General features: G+C 41.1%; 1 protein-coding gene across 1 annotated transcript in view; it reads right to left on the bottom strand.

Annotated features, from left to right (window-relative positions):
* DCC (DCC netrin 1 receptor) overlaps positions 1–18,113 on the bottom strand; it is an 837,937-nt gene that overhangs the window by 6,739 nt on the left and 813,085 nt on the right. Inside the window, exon 27 of the mRNA XM_075586416.1 lies at positions 11,876–12,088. Coding sequence (XP_075442531.1) covers positions 11,876–12,088 — 213 coding nt within the window. The remainder of the gene's footprint in view (positions 1–11,875; positions 12,089–18,113) is intronic.

Below are 18,113 nucleotides of genomic sequence, written 5' to 3'. Positions count from 1 at the left end.
CTGCGGCATTCAAGCACATTGATAGCGCACTGGCCATATTTGAGGACAATGACCCTAACATTGAACGGAGTTCAACAGTCAGTCGTGGGGTGTCTAACCAAATCAGCTGCTATAGAGAGATCTACACGCAGAAAAGGAAAGGATCTGTCCAGACTTCAATGAAGAGGTTCTTCAAGAGGCCGAAACCTTCAACCGCACCTACATCACCTCCAAAAAGTCCGTTGTCTATTGAAGATTCCCCCCCCCCATCATCTTCCTCCAATAATTGATGTGGTTTTTTTTTGCTCGTGTACATTTCTGTACAAAATACAGCATAGTATTATTTTTATAGTTTTATTTTACAGTTCTGTAATCAATAAATATAATGTTTACATCATAATCTATGTGTGTGCTGCATATCTTATTGCTTGAGTAACATTTTCTGTGTATTTTAGCATTAAAAATGCCTTCAGGAACGGAACGTTTAATTTAAACTGTGTTCCTATGGGAAAACGGGTTTCGCTTTACGACGCTTCGCTATCCGACGCCATTTTGAGTAACGCATTGCGTCGGATAACCGAGGACCGCCTGTATGGTACAGATGCAGCGGCTGTTATCCGATCACTGAAATAATTGGTTTTCGAGATTTCCCCCAGATTCTCTCAAAATTTGCCGCAGCAGACTAATGGCCCATCGGATTGACACAGCGGGGGTACCTACTGTGTTAATCCTACCGGGTCTACCTGTCTGTAAGAGACGCGCAGTAAGAGAGAGGCTGAATCAATCACTCTACCTCTGCACCTCTAACAGGCGATCGCAGGGGGTTTATTTCATTTTAAACACTACAGTATTGTAGCAGGGGTCTCCGGAGCTGAACCACATTGATTTCAGGGGCCGGTCCCCCCTACTTCCCGAGTTACAGACCCCGTTATGGGGTGCTGGTATCCTTGCCATGTAAAAATCCTGTGGGTCACATGACCGTGAGATTTTTCCATTGAAGGAGATACCGGTACCCCATAATGGGGCCTGTATCTCGGGAAGTAGGGGGTCCCCAAGGCTGAAATCAACTTTGTTCAGCTCAGAAGACTGCTCCAGCACAATAATTGTGGGAAAGATTGCAACAGGAATCAAGGGACCTTTGCTTTAAAGGAACCCACCAAGCATTTTTTTAAACATAGGCTGGTAGCAAGGAGTCTCCGGAGATCAACCCCATTAATCTGAGCTCCGGGGACCCCCTGTTTCCAGAGATGCCTACCGGAATCTCTTGCAAGTTTAAAGCTCCCACGTCATGAGGGCCAATAGGAAGCCACACTGGATAACGTCACGGCTTCCTATTGGCCCACAGGGTGCAGGAGCTTTGAAAAGTGTGCATTACATCAGGGGTGAACAAACTTCCTGCGCTGCGCCCCCCCTGTGTCGCGCCCCCACCCCTTACTGTTCCGTGACCCCGCGGCTTCATTTGACACCACGTTGCCATGACGACGTGCCCCCCCAAAATAATCTCTTGCGCCTCCCCCCCCCTCCAGTTTGCACACCCGTGCATTACATGATCCATGCTAGCAAAGCAGAGCGGCTACCGGCAACCCCTATTGGGGTGTATCTGGTCTGTATTTCGGGAAGCAAAGGGTCCCCAGAGCGAATATTAATGTGGTTCTGCCCAAAAGACCCACCCACTTCAATCCTATGTAAAAAAAAAAAGCGATAATAAGAAACAAACGCCCATCTTGGATGTAAAGACCAACACATTTTTTTTTCAGATCACTGAAAATTTACAGTTCTTTCTGAGTTTGACAGCACAGTTACTTAGCATCTTTATTGTCTGGCTACTGGGGCTGCAACACATTGCTTTACAATTCATTTTTTGCTGGCTCACCTGGCAGCTAAGGGGTTAAATGAGTTGAACTAGAGTGCACATCCTCACAATGCATTTTCCTTAGCATTGCATTGGAATCAATCTACATAGAACACATTATTGCAGACCTTGCAGCTACGCCTCCTACTTCTAGGGACGGTCTAATAACTTTGATGAAAAACCACCCTTTGTAATATTGAACTTCTAAATTGATTTCTGGAGAATTAAAACGTTTTGGCATCAAAGAGATTTCTTTTGGGGGGGAGGAGGTGGGGAGGAAGTGGGGGGGGGGAGGAATATAAGATTGATCATGAATATTTACACAACATATATCGGAAGCCTTCAGAGCATCTTCTCATTCCTGGATGTAAAATATAATTGGTTTTCAGTTGAACAAATGGGTATAAATATAGTTTTTTTTTTTAATTAAATATATATATATATTTCAGGCTTTAAAGTGATCTCATTTGCCCCTTTTTATTTATGTGCTTCAACTCCCACAAAGCTCTTTAATATACATTACACTGTGCAAAAATACAAAATCGCTGCAGTTTCCTCAGATACACTTTTCAGTATTCACAGCTAATGATGCTCTCAATGAAATCACAGAGGACCGCTTATGTGTGAACCTGTCTTCTACCGGGCCAAAAAAAAAATCTATTTTGCAGTTACGTTACATCAGTTATTCAACATTCAATAATATTAACTAGCTGTGCAATTTACAATAAATGTAACACATGAAACCACGGAAAAGCTATGAAACCAGAGGAACAATAACATTACTAAAAAGGTCAACTAGAAAACCATGCTCCTACGGCTATTGATCGTAAGCATTTAGACATTCAATCAATTTACAAAGCACAAAACAGTTTGAGAGTTCATTTTTGACTGACCTCAGTTGTGGTGGAGGGGGGGGAGGGGGCAGGGCTGAACGTTTGCCTAGGGTGCAGAATGCCCTTGCACTGGCCTTGGGGGTAAGCTGACAAACGTTGCCTTTTTTAGCAGTAAATGAATGTATATATGTCCTTATGCTGTACTTCACATCATTTGTTTAGATTACTGTATGCAGAATAATATTACAAAAGTGAAGGTCATATATAACGACTTCTAAGATAAATCACAATAAAGGTAAGCAACTCGTTCACATGCTGGAAACATGAAGAATTATGATAATTTATGTACATTTCCTAACCTTGGAATATGAGTGATAATACATTTTAATGCACAAGCAATATTAGCCAGTGGGAAGCTGGGAAGAATTGAAAGAGCATGCTTGAAATCTTCTGTTTCAAATATGTACATGTGCACATTTTTGGCTATGCAGTATAAAGCCAGCCATGTATGCAACTTGTTACACTGTTGAATATAATATTGTGAAATACTGTAGGATAAAATATCGAGAAAAAAAATAAAAAAAATATATATATATATATATATATATATATATATATATATATATATATATATATATATATATATATATATATATAACTAAAAACTAAAGAGTGAACATTGGGAAAAGAGCTAACAGTGTAAGCCTGGGGTTCCCAACGCCAGTTCTCAAGAACCCCCAAAATGTAAGGTTTCCAGAATATCCCGATTCAGCAAAGGTTAGTCTTCGACTGAGCCACTGATTGAGCCACCTATGCTGAAGCATATGCCTATGCTGAAGCTGGGATATCCTGTAAACCTGACTTGTTGGAGGGTCTTGAGGACTGGAGTGAAGGTGTAAAGGGGTATTTTGGATTTGAAATGTGTGAATGTGTTCAAAAGTGGTTTGGAAAATATATAACGTAAGTAGGAAGCCCAGGCAGGTGATGGGGTCCAATACATGAGCTTTCTAGACATCAAATTAATCTCTTCTTCTGGTGTATTGTAGAAGGAACCAATTAAGTATGGGGAGTGGATTAACTTTGTAGATTAATTATTATTACAAATGCTTATACAATGCATAGTTTGGCATAGAGAGCAATTTCTCCATCTTTGCTGATGACACTAAATAATGTAATGTAGTAAAATCAGAGCAGGATGTAATTTCTCTCCAGAAGGACTTTGATACACGAGAAACTTGGCAGGTAAATGGCAGATGAGCTTTAATACAGATAAATGTAAGGTTATGGATTTTGGAGGCAAGAATAAACAGGCGACTTACAAATTAAATGGGGATACATTCAGAATCGGACATTTGGGTCCGACCGTCTCGCCGCAAACAAGTTACCAGAGGCGCTCTGCCACTGGACAATTACCCGCCGGCTGTTTCACCAATAAGGTAAGTTATTTTAAGGGGTTTTAGCGTAGGGTAGAGGTTAAGGATAGTGGTTAAGGATAGTGGTTATAGGGTAAGGGGTTAAGTTTTCAGGGTAGGTGATTAGGGTAAAGGGTTAAGATTTTTAAGGCAGGGGATTAGGTTAAGGGGTACATTTTTTTAGGGTAGGGAATTAGGGTAAGGGGTTTAGGAGAAGGGGTGTGATGGACGACTGTCACTGAAAGGTCTGATCATGCCCGAGCGCCAGACTGACAGTACCCAAAACAGTGGGTCACCGGTATACTGAGTCTACCTGCCCGCTGAAACATGCCTCTGTCCTACTGACCGCAAGGTATCCCCGCTCGGGTTAGGGCAAAAAGGTGCCCCAAAACATCCACTACTATTCCTAGCCGAACTTTGCTAGGGTGGTAGCATCACCCCACAGAACCACTAGAAGGCCCACCACAAGAGCCACGCTCCTATACCCAGGATACCCAGACCCAATCCTGGGAACACTGACCCAGAATACACCTTGGGAATTCTAGACTGACTTTCCTAGAAGGGTAGTTACCCCATCAGAACTACTAGGGGCCCCGCCCCAAGAGCCACGTTCTTATGCCTAGTATACTGCCCACCCACTCCTGGTGTAACAGATCCAGATTACACAACCTTACCCTGATACCAGTATGGGTTCTGGGGACAAGGGGACCTCCGTGAACGTTGTGGGTCCCAGGGGGTTCCCAGATCACACAGCACAGTTACACAGTCCCTGTACCCCGATCACAATGATCCCAACCCAATTTCTATTACCCTGGTGGTCTCTGGGGTTACTGGAATGTCCACTTAACCTAGAGAATTCCAGAACTCCCAGTGAGCACACAGCAAGTTAACGAATCACAAGGCACATACAGCAACCACCCTAGCAGAACTCACTAAGGGTAGCGTCTGAGCAAATATCACAATATACAGTAGGTCACAAGTTACACAAAACCGTGTGTGCTAACACTCAGTCATGACAATAGAGCGATCAAACAAGAGTTAAATCTAGAGGTTACTTTTTAAGTAGCAGGTTTTTTCATGTTTCTGTGTGGACAGACCCACTGCTGTCATCTCCCTCCAGCAGAGGTAAATTAGAGTTTGCACAGGTAGTGTTAGGACCTGCTTACTGGTCATGCCTTGACGGGGCTTGCTGGCTTATAACGTTTTGGCCAAAGGGTTTAACTAAATTACCCTTACTCAAGAGAATATTGAAGTATTTCACTATGTATTTTTGTCACATTGGATGTAGCATTGGGCTTTTCTGCCTAATCTAGAGGTTACAGTACACAAAATAGAACATACAGCCAGTAACAGTAAATAAAAGTGGAGGGTATTAGAAATGAAAGAGTTTTTATTTGAAACGTACAAGTAGTCAGTTCCACCTGGGGGTACGGGAATAAAGTCTTTAGGATGGCACAGGGCAGTGGGGTAACTGCACCGACCGTGTTCCAAAGAGAAATCACAGCATCTGAATGTCTTTCCCCAGTGAATCTGAATCATGGAAAACCAGGCAAGGCTTTTAAGCATTTCTTTACCCATCATTCCCTATGGGACTTTTGTCTCAATCAGAGATGTTTTAATCCTCACCAATCACAGGACTAGCCCACACCTAACTGAAATGTGAAAATAAGACAGAATCTAGCACAGGAGGGATACAGACGGTGACACTGTGTCTGGAAGTTAAAGAGATGATCTCAGCAGGGGTCAAGCAGCAAATGGTTTAAGCTGCCTTGTACATACAATAAAGGAACCACATGGGGTATTTGGTGGAGGGGGGGGTATCATTATATCATACAGCTGTAACCCAGCAATATACCCTTTCCTGATATTCTGCTTTAAAATGAAGAGACCTGGCATGGCAAGGAGATAGCAGACTGGGTTTAGCCTTCCGTAATTAAGGGAGCCTGGTCTAATCCATCACAAGGTGTTTAGGATAAGGGCTTAGGGTAAGCGGTTTTAGGGCAAGAGTTTAGGATAAGGAGTTTTAAGGTAATTGAATTTAGAGTAAGGGGTTTTAGGATAAAGGGTTACTTTTTTTAGGAAGTGGGTAGTGTTAATATTACGGGTTAAGAGTAGGGATAAGGCAATGGGCTAACCTTGGCAGCGAAGTGGCCGGTGGAGAAATGTCCCTGTGGTGAGGTGAGTGGCGGCTAAACGCCAGAAGCGATATGGTTGTAGCAAAACGGCTGCGAACAAATGTCCTAGACCGAACAAATGTCCTAGACCGAACAAAATTACACCAATCCTTGATGGAAAAGGATATAGCAGTGCTCCTAAACAGCAGGCTTAGTAATGCTGCTCAATGTCAGGCAGTATCTGCAAAGACAAATAACATCTTGCCTAGCATAAAAGGGGGAATGGATGGAAGGGAAGAAAGCATTATTATGCCACTGTATAAATTCTTCATAAGACCACACCTTGAATATGAAGTATAGTTTTGTGGACCACGCCATAAAAAAGACATAATGGAATTAGAAAAAGTACAGAGAAGAGTCACCAAATTAATAAAGGGAATGGATAATCTGATTTATGAGGAGAGGCTAGGTAAATTAGAGTTGTTTACATTAAAAAAGAGGCGTCTAAGAGCGGATATGATAATTATATACCAATATATTCAGGGACAATACAGGGAGCTTTCAAAATAACTATTTATCCCAAGGACAGTACAAATGACCCAGGGTCATACCTTAATATTGAAGGAAAGGAGATTTCACAAGCAACAAAGGAAATGATTCGTTACAGTATGGGCAGTTAAAATGTGGTATTCATTACCCAAGGAGACTGTGATGGCAGATACAATAGATATATTTTAGAAAAAGTAAGACATCTTTTTAGAAAGGAAAGGTATACAGGGATATACAGGATATACAGTACCAAATAAGTAAATATAGGAAGGATGCTGATCCAGGGAGGAATCTTATTGCCTTTACTGGAGTCAGGAAGAAATGTATTTTTCCCCTTATGAGATATGTCTTCCACTCGATCATTAAACAGTAAATACAAATATAGGATACAGTATCTGTTGGCAAATTTAACATGGATTGAACTTGATGGGTTTTTTTTCAACCTCATTTACTATATAACTATGTAACTATGTAATAACATGATTAAATGAAATTACAGGTATGACCTCTCTTCTCAATTCAATCTAAAACATTAGGTCACTGAGCCTGACCTGTTGGGGGGGGGGGCTTGAGGTCTGGAGCTGAGCACCCCTGACATGCAGTATTAGCACCATTAATTTTCTACAGCCTATGCTTAATAGGGAAGAAAATATCATGACCTACAAACAGCCCAACATATTCCTCTGAAACAGAATGGCAGCCTTGCGATATAGGAAATAGGAAACTTGCAAAGATATCTATACATCAACCACCATTCTCACAATGCGCCATAGCACAGATTCCATGAATATGATTATTAACTTATCTTCCCCGAGACTGTGTGTTACAATGATGGACATACAATTGCAGATATATTGGTGACGTTTCGCATTATGTATTCATTTTGTCTTTTTGAACATAGTTTCTATGTTATATACAGTACTAGGTCCTCCTTTAAAACACTGTAAGCACGAGAGATCGTCCAATTCTGCAGCAAATCTAAAAGCAGTATCTGATAATAGTGCAGACAGCATGAGACGTAGAACCCTAATCCTGTACATTGAATGGGTGTCCCAAAGGGTCCAAAACGGAGCACAGCAGTAGCAAGTAGTGAGGCCACAAACCAGAAAAAAGGGTTAAAAAATAGTTTATTCCATGACAAGTGAGGGGTACAGGGTAACTCTGATGCGTTTCGGGAACAAGTCCCTTTGTCACTACTCTTTGACAAAGGGACTTGTTCCCGAAACGCGTCAGAGTTACCCTGTACCCCTCACTTGTCATGGAATAAACTATTTTTTAACCCTTTTTTCTGGTTTGTGGCCCCACTCCTTGCTACTGCTGTGCTCCGTTTTGGACCCTTTGGGACACCCATTCAACCTACCTTGCTGATGTGAGGCACACATCACCCAGGGACAAGCTGCTGTATTGTGAGTACTTACCTGTTTACTCCACATGGTCATGTTAGTTTTGCAGGCTGCTTTATGGGGAGGGTAGGCATGACCATTATGGTATATATATAGGTCTGTCACCACCCCATAGACACCTATGCATTGTTTTTACTGACTGGAGTTTAGATAAACAGGTTTCAAGAAAGTCTCACATAGCTCTGATTATAGCTGATTCCCAATGGGTGATTTACAAGTGAACATTATTACACTGATGCTATGGTGTAATTGAGCCCTGATTCTGGGACTGGTTCCCTCAAACCTTACCTAATCCTGTACATGTCATTCCCTGGTGAGTTGGATACACTAGAAGCCAACAAAGCAGTGCTAAAAGTTGCCGTTATAAATAAATACAATCGCAATTTTTTTTATTTTTTTTAGAATTACTGCCATATCCATGAAAAATTACTTATTTATAAAAAAGTAGCAATGTTCAGCGAATTTTGTAAATGAAAATAACGAACTACATTTTCAACAGCGCTTGCGTTAATAAGTGACATAGATACAATTATGGAGAGGTGGGAGACATCACACTTTTGTACCATAAGGATATAGTGTGTAAAAGAATTTCTTATAAAACCCTATGGCAGAAAATGATAAAAAAAACCTTTGATGCCGATGATACCATTGCATTCAAGCACCAAAGGGGTTAAAATTCCACATGAACACACTACAAAATAAAATACAAAAAGTGTAACATTAATTTGTGCAAATATTAAGCTTTTTGCAACTTATGTTTTAACATATGAATACCTTCTACAGTGTTAAAATTATTTATCACATATTCTTGGTTGGCAAGTCTAAACTTGCCTATGTATAGACTGGTCATTATATACAGCACATGAGCAATATAGGCCTAACAGCAGTAGTCCGATAATTGTTCCATTTATCGAACTTTAGTGAGTCATGGCGTTGTAGTCATACAGTATGGTACTGATGCTTTACTCTGCAATGTACATACTGTACCATACGTTGGTATGCAGGCTTATGACGCTTTGGTCAAAGGGTTTCACTAAATAACCAAGTAATTACTATTATTATTGAAGTATTTAAACGTTATTCTTATTACTTTATATGTTTTGTCAATTGGATGTAGCATTGGGCACCCCTGTCTTTTGTTTGTATACATTAGCCACACTCAGTAGCACTCTTTTTGACATAAATATATATATATCAATCATGTGGTGGGTGTTGGAGTTAGAGCGTGCTGGGAATGTGTGTGTACCAGGTATAGCCAGATTTTTCTTACTGAGTGATAATGCAGAATATCACCGGGTTGGCAGTGATAATGGAGAATATTCCAACATGTCCCACTATAACACATCAGGGGTTAAAATAGCCCTGGTTACGTTTGCAGTCAGGGTTATTTTAAGTCCACTTATAATGAATGTCTCTCCAATACAGCTTTTCATTTCCCAGTTTGTGCCATTAGCACAGGAAGACCATGAACTCATTTTCCCAATTGCAAATGGAACTAGGCTTCAACTGCTGTATGTTTCATACTGGGGAAAAACCCAGTCACATAGCATTATTATTTTCATTTTCAATACTTAAGCTTTTACTGCTGAAAACAGCTGCATCGGTCAGATGGTTTATTACTCTCCTATTTCCCACCTTGCTTTAAGATTTAATTCTAGTAAACATTTTAGTATTTGGTTTAACTGCATGTTTTAAATGATATTTTCTGTAACAATGTACTGATTTGTTCAGCAGATCCAAGTTCCACAAAAAGAAATTAAATAGATGGCAAAAACCTTATTTTCACTTTTTAGATTTGTTAAAAACAATGATCTTACCATTTAATTAAATGTATTAAAGAAGTTGTTCCACCTAGGTTTTTTTTCTTCTAGGTGTGAAGCGGGGGTCTCATGAACTGAACCCCATTAACTTCAGCTCTGGGGACCCCTTGCTTCCCGAGATACTTATCTCTGTAGGGGCTGCCTGTAGTATGCCCAACTGGGTGAACAATATAGTGCAGGAGTGGACAGCTCCAGTCCTCAAGGGTCACCCACAGGTCAGGTTTTCAGGATATTCTTGCTTCAGCACAGGGGCTCAATCAGAATGAGCCCCCTGTGCTGAAGCAGGGATATCCTGAGAACCTGACTTGTTGGTGGCTCTTGAGGACTGGAGTTGGTCACCTCTGATATAGAGGCTAAAATATTCAGCGGTCATCGTTCGCGGTTTCCTATTGGCCCGTGTGACACAGGGGATTCAACTCCATTGAGCACCTACCGAGGTACGGAAGCAGGGGGTCCCGGGAGCTGAAATGAACGTGATTCAGCTTCAGAGAGACCCCCGCTTCAAAACGATGAGAAAATAAAAAGATGTAAATATAATGCTGCTTTAAAGCTGTCTGCTACTTCTCAGCTTCTCTAAGTCTTCAGGAGATTGTTAGCCATGGCACAGGAAGTTGTATGTATGTCTTTATTTATATAGTGCCTTTAATGTACATAGCGCTTCACAGCAGTAATACACAAGACAATCATATAAATAATAAACAATACATAAAGGGAGAAGTGCTTCAGACATAAAAGTAACATTTAGGAAAAGGAGTCCCTGCTCCGAAGAGCTTACAATCTAATTTGTTGGTAGGTAGAATGTACAGAGACAGTAGGAGGGTGTTCTGGTAAGTGTGTCTACAAGGGGCCAAGGTTAAAGTATGAGGTGTTAATTATCAGCAATGGAGCTACTCATATGCTTCCTTAATCAGGTGTGTTTTAAGGTGGGTCTTAAAGGTGGATAGAGAGAGTGCTAGTCAGATATTGAGGGGAAGGGCATTCCAGAGGTGTGGGGCAGTCAGTGAGAAGGGTTTAAGGAGGGAGAGGGCTTTAGATACAAGAGGGGTAGAGAGAAGACATCCTTGAGCAGAACGCAAGAGTCGGGATGGTGTAACTAAATTGTTCTAATGAGATGATTTGTAGACGAGTCTGATAACATTAATAACAATGGGAAAAAATATCTGGCATCCCTCCCTTATTGGAGAAATATAGATCCAGTACTGTACGTTGATCATCCTACAAAAGCATTAAAGTAAAACTATTATAAAAATGTGATGTAAAAGAAAATGCCGTTTGAAGAGATCAAATTCTTGCATAAGCACACTGTATAAAACTTCTTCCAAACCTGGTTTACTTGAAGTGTAGTTGATTATTTTACCAGCTTAAGGGAGTTTTCACTTGTGAAGAAAAAGTATGGAATTTATGTCAGATCTATAATGCAGTAAGCTTAACACTCCATCAAACATTTTCAATTTAACTTGAAAGGAAACTAAACCAAATCACTTATATGACCGTGTTTATGATTATTACAGAAAGCTGACAGCATAGCAGCCAGAACAGAATATTTGCAGAGGGAAAAGTCTCACATCTTCACATTTGGTCCTTAGATAAAGATGGAAGCAGAGCTTTCATATGCAAAATACAAAATACAGTACTATGTATGGATATGTCCATAAAAACAATATTAAAACGAAAGGAAATCTAAAACACAATTGATTTCTACTGATTATAAAAAATACCCAAGTAGTAAGACAAACATCACAAACTTAGACTTGTTAATATGGTTCCAAAGAGAACAACCTTGTCCAGAAGAATTTAGGGTCCTGCATACTAATCGGTGCTGAGCCGTATCGTGCCCTACAGCACATTATTCTAGAGAAGAGATCTTAACCCTTGAAAGTCTGTGACGCTAGAAAATATTGATATCGTATTACCTGTTTGCGACATAAGTGGCGTGTAAGGGACTTTAGGTTCCATGGCAGTCATCGGTGGAGGTAGCAAGGGGTTAGCAAAGCTGCGAAGGGGATGTGTCGGCCGGACGCAGGCAGTGGGGATTGTTCGGCTTGGAGCATCCTCATTGCTGGAATGTTCTGGTTGTGTGTGTGATAACATAGACGACTGCTGACAAGATGGGCCTTCAGTCACAGCTGCAAGAAGATTGTGATAGCAATAACTCGATTTCAGTGTAAACAAAAGTTATTTCAATATTGTCATTGCTACTTTTTGCGATGTAGTGCCGATAGCGTACTCGGCACTTTACAAGTTAAGAAACTTTACTTAGAAAGGAGCGTAAACCCTTTCCCGCAGAATGGGGCCAGCAAGGTACTGCAACAATGAAAGGGTTAAGCTATCCATACAAGGTTGAAGGCTATATGATGATTCGTTGTATTAAACTATTTACAATCGAGAAATGTAGTGGGATACCAACAGCACAATAGGATCACAAGTAATTGCGCATACTGGTCAACAGCATTAACACTGACTGAAACTAATAATATGACATTTTCTTTAGCCGTTCGGTAATGAAGATTTTGGGATTTTACAATGCGACCACTGCCCTGTTATTTCATTATTACATTTGTAAGTCACTCACTGAGAAGACCCTACACTCAGTTATTGTTTGGAAGTGAAGTGCAGCCTGAGTAAATACTAACAAAGAACACTAGCAGAATGGCAAGAGAAAGAGCCACTATTACTCCTGAGAATATCTGCAGGGCTTTTCTAAGCTTTGTGCTACAGTAACTGTTCTTCCAGTTGCTTTCCATTCAGGGTCCTGGTGAATGTTCACTAAACCGAAGCTAAGTGATCAATCCTTTGACTGTCCTCCTCCTCTGCTGTTATCTCCAGCAATGATATTATAGTCCAGGCGTGTCAAACTCACTTCATATGATGGGCCTGATTAGACTTCATTGTACTTCATTCAGTCCATACACTCTCAAAATACGCAAATCTACCAAATATATTTCAGGATATCACATGTTCCCCTCCTCCCCTGCTTCTCCTCCACATTTCCCCCTCTTCGCCTGTTTCTCCCCGACATGCTCCCATCTTCACCTGGTTCTCCTCCCCTCCCCACCTCCCACATGCTCCCCTCCTCACCTACAGATGCAACTGTTCCTTATGGCCCAGCACACACAGAAAATCCTTGAGCATGTCGGGGACACTCGAAAGATGTTATGTGAATGAAAGTAGGTGAGAAGTGCATGTGGGGAAGAAGCGGGAGAGCAGAGCATGTGGGGAGAAGCACGAGAGCAGGGGAGCATGTGGGGGAGAAGCTGGCGAGGAGGGGAGCATGTGGGGGAGAAGCTGGTGAGGAGGGAAGCATGTGGGGGAGAAGCTGGTGAGGAGGAGAGCATGTGGGGAAGAAGCTGGTGAGGAGGGGAGCATATGGGAAGAAGCAGGTGAGGAGGGGAGCATGTGAAGGAGAAGCTAGAGTGTAGAAGAGCATGTCAGGAAGACGTACAGATGCATCCTTTCCTTATGGCCCAGCGGCTGTGGAAATCCCTGAGCATGTCGGGGACACTCCACAGTACACCGCATAGCAGGCTGTAATGGCCCATTGGATTAACACAGCGGGGGTCCCTGCATTTGAATGGGACTCACGTGTGTGAATCCTACTGGGCTGCACCTGTCTGTAAGAGACACGCACTAAGAGTGAGACTGAATCAGTCACTTTCAGTGCGCGCCTCTAACAGGCGATCGCACAGTTTTTATTTTAATAACATAGTATTGTAGCAGGGGTTCTCCAGAGCTGAACCCCATTAATTTCAGGTCCTGAGCCCCTTATGACGGCGGCCATGTTTAAATTCTCTCGCGTTACGGCCCATGTGACCAGGAGATTTAAACAAAGCAGTGGGATACCGGCAGCCCATAATGGGCCTGTAACTCGGGAAACAGGGAGTCCCAGGGCTGAAATTAGTGCAGCTCAGCTCCGGAGGCCCTCTGCTAAAATACGGTGTTATCAAAATAAAAGCAGCTTCATTACCTTAGTGGCTAGCCACTAAGGCAATGAAGTGGCTAGGACAGAGTACCTGGCTTATTTGGGGTAGAGGGAGTGGGTGAAGGGGGTAGTTGCCCCAGGGAGGGGGGTTAAGCCTATCAGGAAGGTTGGAGGAGGGGTTAACCGCTTCACTACCATAGTGGTGGTAACTGCTGTCGTAATGAAAGAGTTAACCCCACCCAATACCTCCCCCCCCCGAGAGGCCTAAACACCTACCCTGGGGCAACTACCCCCTTCACTCACTCCCTCTACCCCCAAAAAACATTACAATACAATACAAAAACCAATACTATACATTGAATAACCTCCGCCCTTCCCCCCAACAAATACAGTACCATAATGGGCAAAATCCCTATTATCCACAACTGGATAATAGCATATTTGCCCATTAAAAAAATAAAACATAACCAAAATATGACCCAGCCAGCATATAGTAAATTAAAGTTGTACTTACCCCTGCCAGGATGAAGGCCATTCTCATCTTCAGTGGGCACCAACAGTAAAATAAAAAAACTAACTACTGACGTGCAACCACTTAAATCACCTTAGTGGTTATTAACCACTATGGTAATTAAGGGGTTAAGCTCCCCTCCCACTATTCACCCAAGAGGACTAACCACCCTACCCAGGGAAACTACCCACACCTCAAATAAACCAATTGTTTGGCACAGTGGTACACCATGTCCATAATATGAGCATGATTTGCCACTATGGCAATGAATGGGCACGTTACAAATAAAAAAAACAAGCACTGAATAGCACAGTGGTTCACCATGCCCATATTATGAGCATATTTAGGCAGTCAATGGGCAACCTAAAAAAAATACACATTGAAATAAAATACAATCCATGTGTTTCTTACCTTTGCTGTCTTTACCCTCCAAATCCGACACCGTGAGCAACTCTTCACCCACGACACAATGCTACTCAAACAGCCAATGCGAAGAAGTCCATGATCATATGTTTATTGAAGAGATGTCTCTGGTAATTTCTTCCTTCTTTTCTTCTTTCTTATCTTCTTTCTTTTCTTCTGTACTGTATAATCCAATGGAGCAGATGTTTTCCCGTCATCTTCTTGGGGTCAAAATAGACAGGACAGGCTTTAAATAAGGCCTGTGACATCACATTTGCGTGTCAAATAGTATACCCCCAATCCAATTGGATCCGATTATATAAGGACTGTGCGTCTCATTTGACCCCAAGAAGACGAAGGGACAACAGCCACCCCATTGGATTATAGAGTACAGAAGAAAAGAAGGAAGAATTTACCGGAGACGTCTCTTCAATCAGCATATGATCATGGACTTATTCGCATCGGCTGTTTGAGGAGCATTGCGTCGTGGGTCAAAAGTTGCTGATGGAGTAGGATTCAGAGGGTGAAGACAGCAAAGGTAAGAAACACACGGATTGTATTTTATTTAATTGTGTATATTTTTTTAGGTTGCCCATTGACTGCTATAGTGGCAAACCATGCTCATATTATTGGCATACTGTACCACTGTGCCAATCAATCGGTTTATTGGCATTTTTTTTTTCCATTGAAATGTACTGTGTTTTATTCAGTGTAATGTTTTTTAGGGTAGAGGGAGTGGATGAAGGGGGTAATTGCCCCAGGGGGTTAAGCCAGAGTACCTTGTTTATTGGGGGTAGAGGGGTAAAGGGGGTAGTTGTCCCAGGGTGGGGGGTTAGGCCTCTCAGTGGGTAGTGGGAGGTGTTAACCCTTTCATTACCATAGTGGTTACCGCCACTATGGTAGTAAAGGGGTTAAGCCCTCCCGCAACCTTCCCGATAGGCCTAACCACCCACCATGGGGCAAGTACCCCCTTTACCCCCTATAAACTAGGTACTCTGGATTAACCCCTTCATTGTCTTAGCGGCTAGCTGCTAAGGTAATGAAGCTGCTTTTATTTTAATAACACTGTATAGTAACAGAGGGTCTCGAAGCTGAACTGCAATAATTTCAGCCCCGGGGACCCCTTGCTTTCTGAGTTACAGGAGAGAGACTCCAGTGATGTTTACATATTTTTAATAAGGAAAGCTCAAGATAAAAGTATACTCATAGGTTATAGTGACTATGCAAGTCAAGGAGGCTGCAGGCAACTTTTTTTTTCCTTCATCCCCTCTGATTTAAAACCTGGCCCCCAAACTGAGTTTGACGGGCCTAATACAAAACTTAAGAAAATAAACTCAATGCCCTTTAAAAAAACAAAAACTGAAAAATGTGTTCCTTGAGTTACTGTAGAAGCAATTACAATTTTGTGAGAAAATCTCAAGCTACAGTATTATAGTTGGATCATACCTCAGGGTTGTAGACTAATTATTGAAATGTATAAAAGTAATTGCTGCAAAATTATAGACAAAGCACTTTTTAAATGGAAATGAGAAAATATTGCTCAAAATACCCATAACACTGAAATTACTGCAGTGCAGAACTATAAAATAACAGAGAGGATTTTTATAGCCCCAATGACATTTGATCACACTTCATATTATAGTGGATTTGGTAATACTTATATGAATTTCTAACTTAAAAATATAAAACAATCTCTTAAATGAGCCTTTTTGAAACTTTTTTTTAAAAGTAAATACTCATTTGTTTTTTCTATGATTAATTCTATTTTTTTTATAATTTTTAATATGCTTATACTGTTTTATAGGCAATCTATTGTTAATATACATAACCCTGAGCTGTTATTTTTTTAAATCATGGAAATCAATTATTAGTAGATTTTCAGAATAGATAGTTATTCCCCATAGATACAACCATTATCGTCCACATATTTACTGTACCTGTGGCTGTGGCAATACACTAAAAGGAATCAAGGTAGACCACAGATGTCATTTTTTGGAGGATGCAACATGCTGTGAAGCCATTATTCGAATGGAGCTAAAATGTTGCAAAACGCAAGATGGCTAGACAGCATACTGTACATGGATTTGTGTCAGAATAAACAGAATATTGTAAAACTTGGAAAATGCAACAGTTTACAGATGCTATTCGAACATTTCACAGAGCCGTTTTCGTGTGCTCTGCTGTATTCCACGCGGCCAATCGCCCCAGGCACTCGTGTTTATTGCGGTTGCTTTATTTGAATTTCATGGATTCTGTTTCTTTGGGTGCAATTCTTTGCGTGTCCGTGGCAGAAATGAATGAAATGTAATGTGTACAGTACTGTGCTACAATGTCAATTTCAGGTGTTTAAAAACCAGAACATTAAATTCCAATTTCTGCACTCGCGTCTTAAGGCGGTAAGGTTTGAAGAAATCACGCGTCATGACATACACGTGAAATTTTCGAATAACGGCCGCTGCATCTGTATATACATCTCACTAATTTACTACTACTGTGTTAATGCAACCCTTAACAGAGATAAATTGTCAAACCACATGCCAACAAGGGATTTTCAGAGGATTAACTAGGTAAAAATGACATTGCTGGTGAAGCAGATAAGCAGAATATTTCACTTTAGTTAGTAGTCATGAGAAAAATGGCTCATGGTGGTCATTGGGCTTTAATTTAAGTTGGAGTTGATGGGAAACAGGGGAGACTATTACTATGAGATAGGAGAATGTGTCAGTAGGAGCTAATGGGTGAATAAGAGACAATGAGTAAATAACAGAAAAGGAAGTTAGATTTATGAGATATCAGCACTGAGACCTACAGACTCAGAGATAAAGGGATTTATGGCTTGCCACCGTTTGAAAAAATGTAGTATTGAAGAAATGACTGTAGCTTCATAAATATGTGATACATTGTTTTCACATGTAGTGTTTTGTAGGTGCTTTTAGATGTACAAAATAATAACTTTCGCTATCAAAAAATGGTCTGTCTTTGTTTTGTAGAGCAATGTGTTTGAGTCAGCTGTGAAACGTTATAGTTTATGGAGCTGTGCGCTTCCAAGGCTGTGCTCTCTGATGCAGGAGTGCTTTGAAGTGTTCTTCTTTGAAGGTATAATGTGTCATAACAGAGCAGGGTAGACTTTGTTAAACTAGCTCCTGAGTGCTGATAGCTTTGATGAAAACACTGCCCTCTTGATTTCTCCCCCCCCCCCACAAACATTTAAATATCCTGTAATAGTATGCTCCGCCTAGACCTGCTATAGTCATCTCTATAATTGTTCAATCTGCTTACCTCAATGTCTGTGTGTGTGTTAATATTTGTAATACAACCT

This window comes from Ascaphus truei, chromosome 1, assembly GCF_040206685.1.
Source record: "Ascaphus truei isolate aAscTru1 chromosome 1, aAscTru1.hap1, whole genome shotgun sequence".
Classification (NCBI taxonomy): domain Eukaryota; kingdom Metazoa; phylum Chordata; class Amphibia; order Anura; family Ascaphidae; genus Ascaphus; species Ascaphus truei.
Note: the sequence above shows the minus strand (reverse complement) of the source record. Positions and strands in the feature narration are given on the sequence as shown.